The sequence below is a fragment of the Styela clava genome, chromosome 14 (genome assembly GCF_964204865.1).
Source record: "Styela clava chromosome 14, kaStyClav1.hap1.2, whole genome shotgun sequence".
NCBI lineage: Eukaryota > Metazoa > Chordata > Ascidiacea > Stolidobranchia > Styelidae > Styela > Styela clava.
This window is the reverse complement of record NC_135263.1, coordinates 4,419,931-4,441,393: the sequence shown is the minus strand read 5'-3', so window position 1 is coordinate 4,441,393 and position 21,463 is coordinate 4,419,931. Positions and strand designations below refer to the sequence as shown.

The 21,463-nt window shown below is 35.4% G+C and overlaps 1 protein-coding gene across 3 annotated transcripts; it reads right to left on the bottom strand.

Annotated features, from left to right (window-relative positions):
* Nucleotides 1-1,878: 1,878 nt before the first annotated feature.
* LOC120340715 (uncharacterized) lies at nt 1,879-20,844 on the bottom strand. Of its 3 annotated transcripts, XM_078119733.1 has the most exons (8): nt 20,655-20,843; nt 16,578-16,688; nt 14,565-14,704; nt 13,175-13,323; nt 9,951-10,010; nt 6,507-6,608; nt 4,744-4,804; nt 1,879-3,985 (listed from the first exon to the last, which is right to left on the bottom strand). In XM_078119733.1, the coding sequence occupies exons 1-8, from the start codon at nt 20,656-20,658 to the stop codon at nt 3,857-3,859; spliced, it is 756 nt and encodes a 251-aa protein (XP_077975859.1). In that variant the 5' UTR covers nt 20,659-20,843; the 3' UTR covers nt 1,879-3,856. The 3 variants fall into 3 exon arrangements, with proteins under 3 accessions (XP_077975859.1, XP_077975860.1, XP_077975861.1); XM_078119734.1 differs by lacking the exon at nt 9,951-10,010 and having other exon boundaries at nt 20,655-20,844; XM_078119735.1 differs by lacking the exon at nt 16,578-16,688 and having other exon boundaries at nt 20,655-20,840.
* Nucleotides 20,845-21,463: the final 619 nt, after the last annotated feature.

The following is a 21,463-nucleotide window of genomic DNA, read 5'->3' as shown; positions in this document are numbered from 1 at the left end:
TGTACTTTGTGAAGTGGCTGATGAACGCATGTATGATAGTTTTGAATTTAAAGTTGACGAAGTCACTAAATTTTGTTGTTTTGCATGTCTCTTGGTACATTTAGTCCTATCTAACAGACGCTAAACCTAAATTTAATAATTTTATTGAATTGTATTCCAATGGGAACCCCATGGGATTGGAAGGGCATAAATTGCTATCGGATGGGACAGAAAAATATGTCCCATGGGCAAGCCTGTAAATATCACATTATGAATTTGTAGCATTGGAACAAACTTGAATTTAGTAGATTTTGAAACAAACCGTGAACATTCTAAATGTGACTGTAACTCAAGTAATAAATTAGTCATATCATAAAATTTGCTTTATTTATTTATCAATGACGGAGAACAGAGATGAATATTACCTATGGTGTTACTCTGGGTGTCCGACTTGGGCCAAATTATAGCAGCCTCTTCTAGTATAGGAGAAAATAAACTCCTAGACCAGACCCATCTTGATAAAATACCTTTAAATTGAAAGCAATTTTTTCTATGAACTAAATGCCATAGGATTTAACATCCAATTGTAACGTAAAATTTGCTGATTGAATCCAGGGCTGTAAGATATGAGAAATTTTACATCACACATCATACCGTGTTTCCCCAGAATATAAGGGTACTCCCGTAGTATGTGAACCAAGATTGCGGACACCGGAACGTAGTATGTGTACCAGGTTAGGCTATAATTTTGGTACTCCAGTAGTATGTGAACCAAGATGGCGGACACCGGAATATGTACCAGGTTAGGTTTAAGCCATAATTTCATGTACAAATACAACGGGAGTCACTTGCCTAGTCCCCGAACTCGTAATAGAACTAAAATAAGGAAAACTGAAGTAAAACTAGGGCCTAATCTTAACCTGGAACACATACTACGTTCCGATGTACGCCATCTTGGTTCACATACTACGAGAGTACCAAAATAAGACCTAGCCTGAATTTCAAAAATGATTAAAATATAAGCCCTTCCCTTAAAATAGGACCTAGTCAATACTGCCTGGTCATATGGCGTGCCACAACATATGATAGGGTGTACCAATTTATCTCGGGAGAGAGGGAACCCGATAATACTTACTGCCTGGTCATATGGCGTGCCACAACATAAGATAGGGTGTACCAATTTATCTCGGGAGAGAGGGAACCCGATAATACTTACTGCCTGGTCATATGGCGTGCCACGACATAGGGTGTACCGGTACCAATTTATCTCGGGGGAGAGGGAACCCGATAATACTGCCTAATCATATGATGTGCCACGACATAGAGTGTACCAATTTATCTCGGGAGAGAGATAGGCCGATGATACTGCCTACTCATATGACGTACCACGACATAGGGTGTACCAATTTATCACAGTACATGGGATAGGCTTCCCATGTTTATCCCGGAAGGAAGGATATGAGATCTCGTCTGGCACCAGTCCAAGACAGGTATGGGATAAGTTGGGTACTCCCAAAGTATGTGAACAACGATGGCGGACACCTGAACGCAGTATGTGCACCAGGCTAAGGTTAGGCCATAATTTCAGGTACAAATACTACGGAAGTCACTTGACTAGTTTCTGAACTCGTAACAGAGCTAAAAAAAGCAAAATTGAATAAAATTATGGCCTAACCCTAACATTGTATACATATTACGTTCCGGTGTCCGCCATCTTGGTTCACATACTTCGGGAGTACCCAACTTATCCCCTACCTGTCGAGAGTACCAATGGTTGACTAGTTATTTTGTTTAAGAAGCATGGACCTGATGGAAGAGCTTCCTGGCAGCTTCATTTTACCCAACTGTCATAGTCATTTCACAATAAAATTAATGTTCTGAATATTATAAAACCACACATTTCGCATAATATAACACTATATTGCAATGTACATTAATAATGCAAGATACAGACATAATTATTGGCTTCTCAAAATCAAATTTTGTGCCTTGTTCCGAGGGAATACAGAATTAAACACCCCAAAAGTAAATAAGCAAAAATATAATGTCAGTATTTCCGCATATAATGTATTTTATTATATTACACATAATTATTATTAATACCGATGAGAGATTGGTTAGAATACTGTATTCTCATGCTATATATATTAAGTTTTTGTGGATAATTGACTTCTTGAAAGAGCTTTACTCTAAGAAACCTAGGGACTCATTGGAGTTATTTCTATTATAGTATCATCTGGTTACCGAACCATGTCAGGTATTGGAATAGTTACCCAGTTGTTTGTTCGGGATGCATGGACCTGACAATGTTTTTTTTGGTTTGAGATGGGCTGTAAACTGTGGTCTTAGACATAAAATTTTTATTTAGGTATTATGTACTATCGATTGGGTTTCTACAAGACTAACTACTTGTCTGTCTTCTATGCGGTGAATCCGTATGAATATAATGCAAGGATGCTGTAGCAAGAGTGTAGATAACAATCATAAGGGATTCAAGAGTCTTGCTACACACTAACACAAATATATTTCCGTAACGTTTCGTCTGACCAAGGTCAGACTTCCCCAGACATACATAGTTCAACTGATGTTGACGAGACGTTACAGAAATATATCTGTGTTAGCGAGCAGCAAGACTCTTGAATTACTTTTTAGTTATTAGTTGGTTAGCAAATAAATGCACAGGTAGTGAAAAGTAAACAAAGCTCTTCCATGTGATGTTTCTGTTTTCAAATCACCGCTTTGAAGACTAATTACAATCAAATGGATATTTCCATTTTGCTAAATTCTTATACTTCCATCTATTTCCTTGATGGGTAGGCCTGTACCAGTGGTTCACTCTTCTTCGTGACCCACATGCTTGGGAAAAAATTCTGGGTCCTATTAACTTTCACATGCAAGGGAAAAACTACAGGAAAAGCAAAAAAAAAATTACTGTAATACATATTAAGGCTAATACATTGTTGACTATTTAAACTAAACGAGTGTGCAGGTTGCACATTGTATTAAATATATATCTTCTTATACATTCTGTAAGAAGAATTAAAGAGTTTCGAAATAAGCAATGTAAGGAAATATAATGAAAAATATTCGGGACCACTGGTATAGACATTTTGAATATTTGAAAATTGGGATACTCCCGTAGTGTGTGTACCAGGTTAGGCTTAGGCCCTATTTTTATTCCGATTTTCATTATTTCAGTTCCATTAAGAGTTTGGAGACTTTCTGTGTTAGCCAAGTGAATATCCCCCCTGCCCATAGGTTTCAGTCCCTTTACACAACTTGATGTAAAGTAGGCGAACGAAATTGTTACCTCCATATTGGTACACACGCTTCTGCTTCCGGAGTGCCGAAAATTGTTTCCTTTTTATCAGTTGTGAACCACTACCCTTGTTGGGCTGTGAATTATTGAAGATAGAAAAGCAATGATGTGGAGCTATCATTTTAAGTACTTGAGACGGTACTCCCATAGAATGTGAATTAAGATGGCAGACATCGGAACGTAGTATGTGTACCATGTTAGGGTTAGACCATAATTTCAGATACAACTACTACGGGAGTCACTTGACTAGTCCCCGAACTCGTAATAGAACTAAAAAAGGGAAAATTGGAATAAAATTATGGCCTGACCCTAACGTGGTACACATACTACGTTCAGGTATCCGCCATCTTGGTTCACAGACTACGGGAGCGCCTGTGAGACTAATATTTGTTACCAATTGGTCTGACTAATATTTGTGCCATTTTTGAAAACTAAGCAAGTCTATATATGTATTAAGAGTCTGAATTTAATGAAATAAAATGGATATTAGGGTATGTATGTAGCAGTAGCTAATAAACAGATTGTAGCATTTCCGTTATGTAGATATAATCTAGTTTTTTACAGGGGTGGGGGGTCTGTTGTTGGGTTGCTTTCGCTCTGGTGGGGCTGTGTAGTAACTGGGGTGATCTCAGTTGCTTCTTCTGCTGTTTCTGGACTTTTCTCAACTCCTGTTCCGGATACCTTGGCCTAAGAATTGTATTGTAAATTGCTTTTGGTATTATAGTTTTGGACTATTTTTTTGTGGCATATGCATGATTCTGTTTACATACCAACTTTGGTGCTCCCGAAGTATTCGTACCAAGATGGCGCACAACCTGAACATAGTATGTGTACCAGGTTAGGGTTGTTCAGATTGTGCGTCATCTTGGTATGAATGCTTCCGGAGCGCCCGAACTTCTTGGCATTGGTGGAAGTCTATCTGTCTGGCTTCTTTGGGACCAATAAACTCAGGTTCACTTCCCATGTTCAACCTCTTACATATTCTGGTTGAATTTCAAATCTTTTTTTGGAGTGGTAGAGGTAAGATCGGGCCTAAAAATCCCAGCCTGGCTCATCCCAGGCCCATGGGTAATAAACCCACCCCGACTAATTAACAGGATTTGCAGGCCCGAGCCCGAAGCAAACCCGAAATTTCTTTTCTTATTTAGGACTTACTTGAATTTTTTTAACACAGTATGTGTCGTGTTGATGAGGCAACTTCTGTTTTCTTTTGCAGACCACGGTCACTCGTGGCCGAAACACAAACGAAACGCCTCATTCAAAAAAAGCCAGCGATAGAGAAGCCCGACCCGACCAGAATGTAATGATTAACATTTCAGAGGTCGGGCTTCAGATCTTAGCTCCATGACGTAGTTTTATGAAATGTTTCAGATTTTGTGATCGAGCGTAAATTTTTCCAGACCCCACAACTCCACTTTAAACTAGTATTCAGAAATTGAACATACCATAATGGTGGAACCAACTCCTTCCACTTTTTCTTCAAATGATTTGAAAGCTTGTGAATTCCTGCAATGTAAAAAAATAAATAAATTGACCAAAGATGAGGTTTTATCACAAACAACGTCGTTGGGAAGTCTGGTACACAGATTTTTTATAGATCAGCAATTTGTGTGTCTTTGTATAAATCCAATGTTCACAAATGAAGCATGACACATTTAACCTAATGTGATTCAAACTGTTAGAAAAGGTCTTAATACAACCAAATACTCCACTCCAATCAGTTCAGTCAGGGATGTGCAAACTGTGGCCAATCCCCACAAGGAAAAAATGTGTGGCCTGCGGAGAAGTGCAAACACCGTGCGGCCCGCGAAACAAATTTTTGATTTAGTTTGATCTGGTGTGTGTGATTCCAATCGGTTTGCGTTGCAGAGCCTATACCTAAATCAAATTCATTATATGCTTTTGACATTACAATGCCTTTACAGCTATCTTGTGCGAAGCAAACAACGCATAACATGAAATCAGAAGCAAAATATTTTGTGCCTGCAACTATTAGAAATTCTATCTTAAATAAAGGTGTGGCCCGTTTTTCTACTCAGTAATTTTATAGGACCCTTCTGCATTAATGGTTGCACATCCCCAGTTAAATAGAAAAGAACACAAAGCATGTCTGAGACAGGGTAGAAGAAATGGCATAAAAACAGGATGGGAGAAATGACATAACCCAATAAACACCAGTGATGCACAAGATCATCAAGAAATATAGGAGGAACCTTATATGCTTCTTTCTCTTACTACTGGAAAATATTGAATACAATTAATTTGGAGCACCATTAATTTATATCGACTTGTTTTGGAATCCTTAAAAGTGGTCTTATTGTCGGAAAAGTATGTGGGGCGAAACTTTCGCTTAGCATTCTATTTGGGATATTGTTGTAGTTTTAATACTTACTTGTTACTTATGTCACAACTCTGACTTCTCCGCAATAAACCGAAACTATTCCATAAGTTAGCATGAGATAAATAAAATAAAATCATTTTCGCAGTAACTGTTAGAGCAACAACTTCTGATTTTTTTTTTCATTAAATTCCACCCTTCATCTATTTTGATGAATCTTATTTCTTACTCGCTATGTATACGACTACTTAATTTATTCAATCTCTAATAGATCCTTAGCTTGTGTTATACACAAGTTGTACTCACGCTTTTGTATATTTAATAAAGTAGTTTATAAGGTGCAAAAATAAGTATTATAATAATAATATGGAATAAAAATATTAGGAGTCTGTGGCCGTAGTCTAAATTTATGACGCATTGAAGTCAAATTATGTTATTTTATTCGGCTCAGAATGTTGAGGTCTAAATAATGTGTCAATTTTTTTTGATTCTGCTGTTTTTATTCCATAGACGTGCACTGAAACGTGTTGAGCTATCCCTATACTAAACCTGGACTGGTAGCTGGAAGAGAGGGCAAGGACTACTAGTGCTACCGTTTTTTATCTTTCCTCAATAAAATTATTCCACAACTTGATGGCAGAGTAGCTCTTATTTGGCTAAGAATTTAGAGTCTGAATTGAGTGTAATTTTCCCAGGCAAAACAGTCCTGGACCGTAGCTGAAATGTTAAACAAGTTAATTAGGCTATTCTTAGACTCTATCTGGACTGGTAGCATGATGAGAAGTAGCGATGCCATCTTTTTAATCTTCTCTTTTGTAATTAATACCACCACATCCAAAGTGTATAAATGAATGACCAATATAAACTTACTTCATTTCACTTAATTTTTGAGACATTGAACTTCCGAGACTCGAAATTGCTGAAGCGGTCGATTGTCCGGCTGATTTCAGAGTTTCCGAGGTTTTCTTGTAACTGAAAGTATCAAGAAGGGACTTTAATTTACATACGACACTCTAAAAAAGACCAAGCACAAACTAATATGATAACCTAGGTAGGTATATTTTTGTGTACTCAATATATTACACCCTGGGTGAGGTACTCCAGAAGTATGTGGGCCAAGATGGTGGACACCGAAATGTAGTAAGTGGATGAGGTGATAGAGATGAGATTTAAATCGTAGATCTGTATTCTGCCATGCTAATACCAGCTTAGGAAGGGCCGAGCAATTGACTCCACTCAAGTCAAGCTCAAAAAGACTCTAGGTATCTGAATGAAACTTAACTAATGACAAGTTAGACTCTGTGACGACTCAAACTCACGTTTTTGAAGGTTTTCGGCGTTTTTTCACTGTTTCTGCGAGTTTTTTTTTGTGTTTTTTTTTGTGATTTTTCGCTGTTTTTGCAAAAATGTTGATAGTTTTTCATTGTTTTTGCAAGATTTTTGGTGGGTTATCATTGTTTTTGCAAGGCTTTAGGTAGTTTTTCGACTCCTATCATGATTCGGGACTCTTCCACCCAATATAGCCAAGCCCAACCGCTCTAGCACTTATTCAAACTTCTACACCAGAGTAGGCTATCCAAATACATTTTTTTAGGTATTTCATATGCTTGCTCTGAACAAGGGGAACGAGCAGCTACAGGTGTGCATGCATTAAGGACCCAAATTTTACTGCTCACTGTCAGTATAGATTACTCAAATGTTAACTATAAACAACCAGATGAAGCTGTTTTTTTGGATTCTGAACACTGATTTTTTCATTCAAGAAACATGAAAAACTAGAGCATGCAGAATTCTGAACAGAAATTACAAAAACCAAGCAGCATGCAGTTCAATCATGCATTACAAACTAAACATAAAGAATAAATAATTATTGCAAAATTAAAAAATAACAAGGTGCAAAAATACCATGATACAAAAAACACGAAATGGATTTTTGAATAGGGAGAAATTAAAAAAAGTATTTTATTTCTCGAAATTGTCACTGATACTTTTTGTGTGCCTGTGGTCAAAAGAAAAAAAAGATTCGTTCACTCTGTAGTCTTTTGTGACCTTGCTTTGAAGAATGTTATGAAACCCTATTGGAGAACAAGAAGACAAATAGATAGGATAGGAAGTTCCCATTTATCCTTTAGGGAGAGGAAAGCCAATAAGATGACTCAATCATATGGCGAACAATGACTCCATGTTGGTTTTTGAAATAGTTAGATTGTTATATGTGCCATGCATAAATTTAAGCACAGCTTTAAACCAGGTTTGAATTAAAATAAAATTTGAAAAAAAAAAAAAAAAATTTATATTCCAACTTTAGTCCAATTTTAAACATAAACAAGATAAATCGTTGAGATAATACAACATGCAAACTCAAATTAAGGTGCCTAATCATGCAAAAACATTCAAAATAATAAACTGGATACATAGATACATGAAGTAACCAGGGTTGTACAGAAAAGTCGGCTACCCTTTACCAGGAGAAAATATAAGACCCTATCTGTCCTAATATATGATTTCATCAAGTATGCAGACTCGACAATTAAAGTTTATCATATATAAAGTGACCGTACATTCTTTCCTTTGTCTGGAAGTACAATTTTTTTGATTGGGAAAATTGCTCAATGCAAAGTCACAGTCACTCATAAGAAAAGGAGACCAATCTCCTTAAAGACATAACATAGTGGAAGCGACAGCGAAAGCCTTCTATTTTAACTGAAACACTAAATGTATCACTGTAATTTATTTAGTGTCCACTAATGTAATGTTAATTTGATTTTTAGTATTAAATTGTTACCGTGGCACTGCTATTTACATATGGAGAAAAATATATTTTGGTAATTCTAGAGTGGAGGGAATGGATTTTAAGGTTGGGGGGGGGGGGGGGGGGGGCAAATGTGCAACATTTTGATTGATAAATATTGAACAAAGAAGAGTAAAATACATTATGTATGGTCACTTGTAGGAACAGTTGACATAGTAGGGTCCCGACTCCCTAAAAACGGCGATTTTATAAAAAATCGCACATAAGCCGGTCTTACGAATCGTTACACGCCGGACGCCTCAAAAAAAACGTAGAAAGAGAACAAAATAACTGTAACGCAAACATTTCTCACGTTTATCGCTTCTGCATGTTAGCGAAGGCCGTAGGGGGATTATTACCCGTAACTCTTACTTGTTAATTTATGTTAATGAAGTCTATATTGCTTTTCAATGCGTCATGATTGTGTCGGGAGTTTAAAATAGAGTTCCTGAATCACCATAAAACAATTTCCTTTGATCGCCACAACGCTATATTAACACATTCTTATAAATCGCTACGAATCTTAACATGCCAGACGCCTTAAGAAAGACGCAGACAGAAAACAAGATTGCTGTAACACAAATATTTCTCACGTTTATCATTTCTGTTTGTTAGCGTCGGCCGTAGATTCTTACTCGTAACTCTTACTTGTAAATTCATGTTAATAAAGTCTATAATGCTTTTCATGCGTCGTGATTTGTATTAATGGAAGGGATTGTTGTCGGGAGTTTAATAAGAGAGTCCCTGTGTCAGCATAAAACAATTTCTTCTGATCGTCCACAAGGCAGTTAATTTCGATAAGAGTCTTTATCACCGCCCCTTAACGGATAACATATCGTAAAGGTGATTAAAAGTCGCGCGTCGTTAATTGCCTCTACGGCGATAGCGCACCAAATAATAACGTTTTCACCACGAAACAACTGGCCGTAAATCGACACTGTGGCTGTTGTGTAAAAGAAACACAAGCGAAAACAAACCAATCACAGACTGTACAAGCGTCACGTGTTAAACAACCAATCACAGACTGTACAAGCCATCAGCTGTATGATAAGACAATCCACTTTCACAAGCGATTGTGTGTGTGCGTGCACGCTTTTATCGTGAGAACTTGGTATGATTTGAAGCTTTTGGAATTACCGGCAAGTCAGCATAATATCATCTCGTTGCGTGATCAAATTCTGATGCGTGAATGAGCCGATTTTTTGGTGCAATCTGAGTTATGCGCGAATAAGACGGTCCCTTAGTTTGGCAACTTTTTTTTTGAGTTTTAAACTCGGCCTATTCGCGAGCATATACGGTATGTTTTAGTAAATACGAATTGACCTTGACTTGAAGCACTTTATGGCAATACAACCAGGAAAACAGGTATCAGGTAATGAATTCCACATAAGTTAAGCTTTTAGGAAAAAAAATTTTTGTTGGTAGGTGCTCTCAAAGTAAAAAAAGTTATAAAATATTACTTATTAATAAACTTAAACGTGAAAGTGCGAAATGAAGGATATTAGTAGTATGTTATCACTTACTAGTCAGAGTGAACTATTTTTTCATTCAATTCTGTAACTTTTTGGCTTGTGGATTGGTACCTGAGGAAAAATGGGGTTTCATAAATATGAGGGAAAAATAATTGATGACACAAAGTCATCGCATAATGGTAAAATATATCATAGACAAGCTCGCAAACATTAATGTTGGAGATGGGATGCATACACAAGACGAACGAACTTGTATGAACAGTTGAGACAATAGGAGAAAATGATGGCCAGATGATGGGTGTGGCTTGTGAAGGGAATAATATAAGGGAGAAATAATAAATGCTGAAAATATAATATTCTACAATCCGAAATGAATGTCTCGTATTTTTAACACGAAATACCAAGTCGCGATTAAAATAAAATTACAAAATGAAAAAGGCTGACGTATGAATGATATCAATTATAACAGTTGAATTTATTGATTTACGCATACGCTTGAGCGCCCGCATACGTCAAGCACCGAGAAAATGTCAAATAAATTCAGTGTGAACGGAACTTATAAAACTATTTTTCTTCCAGTTAAAGTTCGTCATTTTTGTATTGAAAGACAGATTAGCATAGTCTTTCACTCCAAAAAAAGCTGTAAAGCTGTAAATAATCCAATTGATCATCTTCATAACTTTTACAGCAAAAAATGACCTCTCTCATAAAAGATTTTAGTTGGTCCAATGGAAATCTAACTGCTAAAATCAAGTTTTATATATCTGAAGGGCGCTTCAGAAGTGTATACACCAATATGGAATTAACCAATTTTGTTTGCCTATTTTACATCAAGTTGTGTAAAGGGACGGAAACCTATGAGCAGGGGGTATATTCACTTGGCTAACACAGACAGTCCCGAACTTGTGATGGAACTAAAAACGCTAACCTAGCACACACACTACAGGAGTACCTTCTGAAGTGTTTCTTGAGCAAGGTTCCAGTCAAGGATCAAATAATATAGGAAGCTCAATAGCTCTGTTAAATTTTGCTCTTGCAGTCGAATAATTATCGTACATCATGGGTGGTATTAGTGGGGATTTGAACGATATCCAAAATGAGATGCTAACTTTAAATTGACATATTAGCAACTAGGCCAGGCCTATTCATCTTTTTTCAATATTTAAAACGCTCATTTTTGCAAACATGCAGAAATATGCAACTTGTAAATATGCAAAACAAAAATAAAAGGTGATAAATAGAACGATGATTTAACACGATGACACAGAGATGATTCACAATAGAATGAATAAAATACAAGAATTGCTACAAATCAGGTTGATAAAACCGGAAAAGCTGTGAACAATTCAACTATATTTGAATAAGGTTTCTGAATAATCTACAATTAGCTGTATAATCATTATTCAAAGATAAAAGCAGTTTGCAATTGATATTTTTTGCAACCAAATTTATTTGACAAGTTCACACATTTATCGAAAGAGAGTATTTTCCGATCCACCTCAAGAAATACAATATGGCAGCTCAATCATGACAAACCACAACCTCTCGTCCAATAACCACTCTATTTCGGGTATGGAATTAGTTAACCAGTTATTTGTGCTCGGAAGCTCGGACTAAGGTTCCCCTTTGTAATGGAATGTTATCTGGATTTCAATCCCAACAAAAAGGTTGAAATGTACTGCGTTAGGCTACCACAACGATTGAGATAATAGTTATCCGCATCCGAAATTTTTTTTTTCATAGTTTTCATTTCAGTTCGCCAGAATTACCAAACAAACACCAAGCATGAGCCACAACACCAACTTTAACCAGTATCACAGGCAAGCGAGTAACCCTATTATAAGTTTTGATTCAACGTTTTTCATTTTTATCAATACTTATCAAAAACGGCACATCTGTATTTAAGGCCGGCATGTTCTCGTGCATCCATCCAGTCTTCAATATTGATAATTATCCACTCTTTTTTATTGCTTTTATGAGACGAATAAACATACATGCATACAACTCACACAAATGCAAGCCATATCCCTCTCATACATCTCAAACACTGAGATAATCCAATGTTATTTTTATAACAATATGATTATGGTAGGAGTCATAGTATATTCAAAGTTTAAAGCAGGTGGAGGGCATGGGATTTTAACCCAAGATGTGCAATCTTCGACGCTAGCACAGTAAAGTCTGACACCTTGAACGCAAGGCCTGTGCCGCACAAAATTACAAATGTATCGATTAATAATGAACCAAGTATTTTGTTATGAGCACACTACTGGGTACTCCCGAAGTATGTGAACCAAGATGGCGAACACCGGAACGTGGTATGTGTACCAGGTTAGGATTAGGCCATAATTTTATTCCAATTTTCCTTATTTTAGTTATATTACGAGTTCGGGACCTAGCCAAGTGACTCCCGTAGTATTTGTACCTGAAATTATGGCCTAACACTAATCTAGTACACATACTACGTACCGATGTTCACCATCTCCGTTCACATACTTCGGGAGTACAAACTACTGCATACCAGTCCATACAATATTTTTCATTGTACAATGGTAATTTATTTTAGTAGCACTATTAAACGCAACACAAACGCTTCAAATAATGTACTAAGTAAATATTCCATTGCTGATTTATTTGTTTATTGCTCATTTTTTCCAAATTATTTCAAATTGATGATAATAAAGTCGATATTAGATTGATATATTAGGACTAAGCCATTAAAATTTGAGTGTTTCAAACAGGTAGTGAGGCATGTTGATTTTCGTGAACATTTGAGTCGGATTTTCAAACCCCCCAAGTCGAGGTGAATTCTATGAACTAGGGAGTCATAATTTCAGACTTCTAATGTTGATAATCGAAGTCCAAATTTGTGACATCAACACAAAAAATGTTGCATTGACTGAGCTTTCAAAACAGACAGTTACAGAATGCTTTCATATGCCATAGTTTCAGTCATCAAAATTCTTTTTCTCAAAGCTTGAGGCTGTATTCGGAGTCAAGATTTACTTTAATTAAATTTTCTTCAACTGAACAGATCTGATACTAATTTGACAAATTGTGCAAAAAAATTAGAATATTTGCTAAATTTATTCTATTAAACTAGACATTTCACTACAAACTTTGTGGAAATAGCAATTAATTTGATTATTTGAATTACTCCTTTAAAAGCACTAATTCAGAATTTCGTTTAAGTGAAATATTTTCAAACTACGGTGGATGAAACTAGATCAAACTAGTTTATTCCTTGATTCGAGAAATAAATAATCGATACTTACGCGTTCGAACTTTGGACTTTGTTTAATTCTGCTTTGAAAGATTGTGAAAGTTGATTGAGTGGAGTGAGACCAAGTTTCTTTCGTAAATCTGCAGCGTAAACTTCTTTCGCTTGTAATACTTGCCGCAATGTGTTGATTTCCTCCTCAGTCTGATAAAAAAATTAAATTGAGTAGAACCCAAGCGAATACTGCTAAAAAACTATGATACACCCAACATACATAAGCAGAGTTTAAAACTCGAAAAAAGTTAGCAAATAAAGGGCTTATATGCGCATAACTCTGATCGCACTCAAACGAAATGACATTTATCTGACCTAATTCTTTGAAAGAAGGGGCGCAGGTCATAAAGTATGAGAACAACCAATTACAAGCTAGCTGTTGGGGCATTGTAATGTCATAGATAACAAATTGGACTCAGGTATAGGCTTTGTAACACAAAGTGATTGAAATTATTATCACATACCAGATTTAACATAAAATGAAAAATCGTTTCGCGAGCCGCACACCATTCAAAATTTGCATTTCTCTGCTGACCGCACATTTTTTTCTTGAGGGCCGCATTTGGTCTGCGGGCCGCAGGTTGCACACACCTCCTGATTTAAGACACTAGCGAAGTAAGAATGGTACTTAAATATTAGCGGGTAATAGCAGGTTGCACACCCCTGATTTATTCCACTCTTGATTACTCTAACCCAGGGGTGCGCAAATTACGGCCAGCGGGCCGGATCCAGCCCACCCGAGTGTTTCATCCGGCCCACTTGTGCCGACATCAGGACTATGGTTTTTATGAATATAAATTTCCGTTGAAAGTATCGATGATTTAAAATGACATTCCATTAAAAATATCGATTACTGAACGTCGGCTAAAGTAAATACCGTAATTCCCTACGTATGGATGTTTCCCCCTGGTTATTTCCGTAACAATGACCAATCATCAAAAAGTTTACGATGACGTAGCTAACAATTAAAGATATTCAAGCATAGATTAAACATTGCCTAGTTTTAGCGGTTTTGCGTGAATTTGTCGGTTTTTAGTTGTGTTTCAATAAATTAGTTGTAAATGAACTGTTTAAATTGTCACTATGTCTTTCGGTGAGCTTCAGCTTGGTTGCAATAATCAAACAAAAATGGAGAGGTTTGTGCATGTAAATCAGTTTGTACGTGTCAACTCTCCAAAACACTTGCAAACTTCTTTTTCTATAAACTTTATTCGTGCAGCTGCCGTAATTTGCCATTCTCTGCAATAACGTCCCATTAATAATCGTTATGTCTACGTATTTACAAATAACCGTTTTTGATCATTTTGAGTTTGGATCCTCTGGCCCAGTAACCAAGTCTATTATCCAAATCCGGCCCACTCAGTAAAGTAATTGCCCAACCCTGCTCTAACCTTAATCAATTCTTGTCTCAATTCATCCGAAGGGTCTGGCTTTGGCGGCTCGGTAGTTTCATTTTCATCAGTAGGAAGTGAGGCTGCCTCTCCCTCGGGGGATAAGTCTGGGTAAAGAGTTTGCCCTTCATTTGTTGAAGCTGAAAATAAAGAAGCCGTAAATTTTACTGCATAACTGAAAAAACACGCACTTCGTGAAGCACGATGGTCTAACAGTTAAAGAGTGACAGACAGTTACAATGACCTCTACTGTATATTACTATAAATAGTATTATGTTGTCAGTATCGAGAAGGCTGTCTTGTCTTCAGTATCTAAAATCAATATAATCAAATTTAAAAATGTGATAACTTGCGTGTTTAGGTGCATACCGCGTGTTCGATCTGTAGCGTCTGCTTATGTGCAAATTTTTGTAAATTCACAGTTTTAGAGTCGTTTTTAAGGGACTGGCTTTTTGCGAGGATACACGGTAACTACATTGAGAAAGGAATATAGGCAAAACGACTATCCCATAGTATGTGAACCTAGATGGTGGACACCGGAACGTAGTACGAGTTAGGGTTAATAAGCCATAATTTTATTCCAATTTTCGTTATTTTAGTTCTATTACGAGTTCGAGGACTAGCCAAGTGACTCCCATAGTATCTGTACCTGAAATTATGGCCTAACCCTAACCTGGTACACATACTACGTTCCAGTGTCAGCCATCTTGGTTCACATACTACGGAAGTACCAGAAAAACAAAGTAGGGAAATAGGAAACTTGTCATTATATGACTCATAGGCATCCTATCGGATAAATTAAAGTTCCATGAGTATAAAGTTAAGCAAATAATTTCTTGGTTTGAAAAATCATGGCGGCTTGTAAATTGTGACCGACTTACAGAAAAGAATTTAACAAATATTTTGTGGGGCCCGAATACAATTTAAAATAAAATATAGAAAAATATTTCAATTTCTGAAGACTGTGAAATACAGAAAATCAATGAAATCGGTGCTAATCACTATTAGTCAATCTCGACCTTCTTGACTTCAAAATTCGAACTAAACGTACAAATGATTTTTATGTGTTTCTTGTTGTCATTTTTACTAAATTCAATACCCAATATTCAAAAATATTATTTTAGAATGAATTCGTAATAAGTAACTCTTCAGTATTGGCCATCCTTCCTGTCATCTTTTCTGTTAAGAATGCTTACTCAACTGCTTTTTAATTTACAGTCACGAAATTCAACGTTATTTATTTGAAAAAAACTGAATAACTTACTCAGAGGATACGACTACAGCTATTATAATGTCAATGAAAGCATGCTAAATTACTACAACTGCTGGTGACAACAACTGGATATTTCAAATCTTTTGCAAAACATTTTTGGTGATCAAATACCTGAAATGGATTTGCAAGTAAATGTGTTCTGGTGACATTTTCACAGAAATTCAAAAAGAAAAGTCACAATAATCAATCAGAAATAAAGAAAATATATCTCTGAGTAAAGTTTCGGATGGGCACTATAGTGCCAAGAACTATGGAAAGAGCCTATAAAGCATAGGATTGCAATTTAGTAAAGTTTAGTGAGTTTTTGGAAATAAGAATTCAGACATCAAATTTTCATTTGTCTGATAGGTACATGGGTGAGAGCACACAGCCAATCAAATTTGACAGCTGAAAACTCTTGACTACAGGATAGAATAGCTATAAAGTAGGTTATATATGTTTTTTACTTCAATTTTTGATCGCCGATAACAAAATTGTTAGGCTTACTCAAAATTGTGACTTGTGAAATTAAATGTGTTCTTTTTCAATTACATCGTTTTAATGCCTTCAACTTCAAACTTGGCTCTGATTAGGCAGGCCATAATTGAGTTAGGATAACTCTAAACAATTGAAGCAAATTGAAGCAAAAGAAAGCATGTGAATTGAGGAACCCATGAACTAAATGATGGTTTAACAGAATTGTTATCTTGCTAAGGAAGCTACCAGGTCTACAGACTACAAATCTGTATCTACGTTCGCACCAGGATTATAATTTGGATTTTCAACCACTCTTTGAGTAAAACTGAACATATCTGTATCATCGGGTACGCCACGGATTTTCGACGACTCACCAGTGATGCTTGTATCGTTTTCTAAAGGAAGCAAGTTTAAATATTGCTTGTAATTATCAGCTTTCTTTGCAAATTCAAGTTTTTGCTCTAGAGTCGTGTTGTTTTCTTTGTTATTTTTATCATTCATTATTTTATGTTAATTACACTAAAACTCAGGAAACAGAAAGTGTTGAACATACTTCTAAAATATTGTCTAGACACAAAAAAATAAATAATTTATTGTGCTACATTCTATGTATATTTTTTAATCAGGAATGAAATTTGAAAAAGGTCGCACAATTCAGAGATGAATACCGAATATGAATAACATTATTTGTTTCCACAAAATAGCAAGTATATTTTTGTATCCAATTAGTCCTATACTAACACAAATGTATTTCTGAAATGAATCGTCCGACCAAAGTCAGGCTGTCTCAGACAAGCAGTTGACAACAATGGCAAGAAATGAAATACTTTTGTAGCAAGTATATTTTTGAGCTTGCATTAGATCATATTGTAACTCCTTCAGCAGTACAACTTGTCACGTCTGAAAAAGATCGGACTATGATTTAACGAATGTTTAAAGATATATATTGTATATAAGAGATATATATAAGAGATTATGTCGTTCTTATTTGTATTGTCCATGCAATTCAAAACCTATTAATCTAAATTAAATCTTTAACTGTTAAATTTTTGAATTATTCGATTTCGGCTATCCCTACTCCACATTCCCAAATCATTCCAAATACAATTTTGGCTCAGGCCTCGATACCATCGAAAAAACAGTGAATTGTTTTTAGTCACTCAATTCCAAATTTTCAGGTCAGAATGACATGACACCTTGATCAGGTGACATTGATCAAGTCAAGACTTCATTATACAGAGTGACAATGATAAATAAAGCTCATAAAGTACTTGTAGAAAAATGAAAAAAAAATTTGCAACACTTGAACTTCTGTTTGTGTATGATTGTACCCCAAAGTTTCAGTAATCAAGGACGCTTTGCACAAAAGTTGCGTTCTTTTTAGAATATGTTTCAAATGAGCTGTGTTCTATTTTTCAGTCACCCTGTACTTCGAACAGCTTTTCATAAACATTATTTCACATTCTCAGTTACTTTTGAAATCTTTCTTCATATCTCACTAATACTAATTTCAATTCTTCTTAACAGCTTTCCACTCCCCCAGGATAAACATAAAAACATCCTATTCAAAGATCTCAACACAAAACTCATTTGAGCATTATTCAGAGTGTCCAAACAATTTCGCCCGATTTTGTAGTTGTAATAATTACAAATTCTTTGTCTTCGTTTATAAATACTTCTTATTGTCCTTGTAGTTCTCATTTATCATAAAATGAAATTTATTTAAACTTGCAAGTGTGATTACTTTATAATCGAGCCCAATTTTAAGTTGTTCTTGCTGTGGGGAGGGGCAAAATTTTTTGGACACCCTGCAGCTATTAAATTTGTCCTCCCATTTCTACTTAAACAACTCTAAAAATGAATCATTTATAACATTAGCAAAGTATATACAGGCAGTTCTACCAAACCTCATAGCTATATATTGATCTTCTATCGAACACTTTCAAGAGGGCAATTGAATATAGACTACAGTACTTGAAATATGACGATTCTCAAAGTTAGAAACAGTACTAACAGTTATTGAAGTGTAGACCTAGACTGTGTTGGGATCACAAACTACACATATTGGTTTCAAATCCCATGCCCCCCCCACCTCACTCAGGATATAATAAATTTGGCGAGCAATGCCGAATCAGGAGAATTCCAGTCCTTTCGAATGATGATAGCTTCAAACATATAGTTAGATATCAGTGGCTGCATAGGATCTTGTTCAGAATGAACGAATAAATGTGGAATGAAAATTTTTTTAATCAAGCATTATCTATTTCAAAATTCAACTGTCTAGTTTGGTGGATATCACAGCTCCTGAATTCAGGGATGTTTAATCAGAATATATTCGATATCACGACTTTATTTCAATGTCTTTTGTATTTATAGCTACTTCACAATGATAACATTATTAAGATCAATTCCTATGTCTCTTTTAGAAAAGTGAATAAAATCTAAGTGGGGGATTTGAGAATGTATTCGAAATTCAGATTCAAAAATAATTTTTTGGAATGTATTCGAAACAGTCAAGTATTTGGTTATGACCATCTATACCTAGATTTTACAGTCTTATGAAAAAAATTAATTCTGCTCTAAACATGGCACTGAGCAAGAGGTTACTAATACATGGGGTAGCAAAGTGTATTTGCTATTTGGTATGTATTACTTATAGGTAACAAATTAAATGTAAAAACAATGTTTGAATACATACCAACAGGATCAATGACTACAATTAGAATTAGTCATTCAAAAATTTAAATCAAGATTGCAAATATCAATCACATTGTTACAAGTAAGGCCGAGAAGTGAGCACTGACTTTTTGCGAAAGATGTGACACTGGTCTGACACACAGCTAGAGACCTTCAGACCTGGAATGTCAATCAATGACCCACAAATTTTTCACACTGAATGACATCAAGTATTGCACAATACTTAACATATTACATAGGCATGGAAGAAAATGTATAAATTCCCTGTTCAATACTGCTTACCAGTTGATCTATATATAAATATATATATGACAATGTCATCTTTAAATTAGCAAGGCCAATTGACAAAAACATCCAAAACAATGCAGCTAGTATGGCAGTTTTAATAATCTTTTACCAAATACTTTTCTAGATAATAGGGTGCTACCGTAGTGTGTGAACCAGGTTAGGGTTAGGTCATAATTTTATTCTGATTTTCCTTATTTTAGCTCTACTACAAGTTCGGGGACAGTCTGTGTTAGCCAAGTCAATATACCCCCTGCCCATAGGTTACCGTCTCTTCGCACAACATTATGTAAAATAGGCGAACAAAATTAGTCACCTCCATATGGGTACACACACTTCTGGAGCGTCGGTTATTGAATTGCTAATTGAAAAAAACATAGCATGTTAGTAGTGCTTGTAACTTCTCTATCAATACTCTTCTCACCTCAAGTTGAGAAATCGGGAATTGTTGATTATAAATAAGCCTCTTAAAATTCCTCTACCCATTCCTTGTTATCTCATTAACTCACACACACTTGCACTACTGTTAATAAAAGCAAGTATCTTGCAAAATGCAGGTCATAAAGTATCTGAAATTACCCGTGATTGGATTAAGTTAATGATTCAGCTTATTATCTTAGTTTGTTTACCTATTATATTTGTGCATTGATGTTAGAACAAATAAAAACTTTCTCATCACAATTTTCAGGGTTTTAAATTTATATTATTTTTTACAGACATTATTTTTGAGCATGATGGTGAATACAGACAGGATTTCATAATTTAAAGTTTCTTTTGACAATTTTCAGTTATGCCTCCAAACAGTAGGTAGGCATTGATCAGTCATTTTATATTCAGAAAGTTTTTGTATTGTTTTAGTATTGAATTCAGCATTCGTTATTGAAAAACAGCCCAGAATAAGCTTAAATAGACTCAACAAAAATCAGATATAATAGCATCCCCTTGAATATTATGAAACAAAATGATGTTTTCGAAAATGTGATAATTTGTAAAAAATACCCAACAAAAATGTTGCATGTTATAAGTATGGAAGATATATTTTGAGGTAAAAAATCGGAGAATTTCCATTAATTTGTAACTAGTGCCACATGCAACAGACGAATGGTCGTGGTTTGGCATAGGATTGCGCCATCCTGTTAGCGTGTGGGGATACAGAAAAGTAGTCACTTCTGAGAAAAAGAGGTATTTTGCCACAATACTGAAATATGTATGATAAACCCAAAGATACCTCATTTTAAAGTCTAATTTGGCAAAGCTTGATACAAATATCAGAATATTGTACTAAATTCAGGTGTCTTACAGTCTTAGGCAATAGACATATCAGCATATAAAATTACTGATATAGTCTAAATATCAAACATGAAACAAAGTTTCCTTACCCATATTTTCTGCTTTCAAGATCACTTTTATGGAATCTTCTTTTATCTTTTCCAAATATGCTTCTGGAGTTTATAATAATTCAGAAAAAAATCTTCGATTATCGCAATTTACAGACTTATATTTTTGTAATTCAGCTGAATGTGCCTATGCGACGGTGCGAATTCTGAAATGCGAGCAAACTATCGTCAAAAAACAAATTTATTACTGTTGCCAGAATGATTCATTCGTTCTCATGATTACAAACTTGAGCATTAGTAAAATAATTAATCATTATCTGTTTATTTTACATTAGATATGATTATAGACGTAAAAACAGTTATACACTGTCATAATTTTAAATATTTGCAAGACGATTCCAAAAATAACATCATATTAAAATTAAAAATTATCAAAAACTGGCATCCATTTTGCAAATTCAACACGTGAGTACGATCGTGTTCCAGGCAAGTGTGTACATCACCAGTCGTTCTTGCATGGCCAAACATATTTCGAAGCTAACTTGGCGATATACAACTTCATTTTAGCAAGCGAATAATCACTTTATTTTATTAATTACTTGAGCTTGAGCTAGTAATTTCATTAGTTTGGTAACCAAATTTTGCTATCAGTTTTGGAACTTGTTGTGGATATTCAGGAAATTCCCAGTAATTTACTAATTAGTGTTTCTGCATAGCCACTTCCCCTTCGTACCGGTAGCTCTGTAGATCAGTAGTTGCAGCCAGTTTCCTGGACCAGCCAATGCTGATAAAAATCCACGGCAGAATATTGCATTGAATACCTTCGCTGAAGAAGCTTTAGGTCAGTTAGC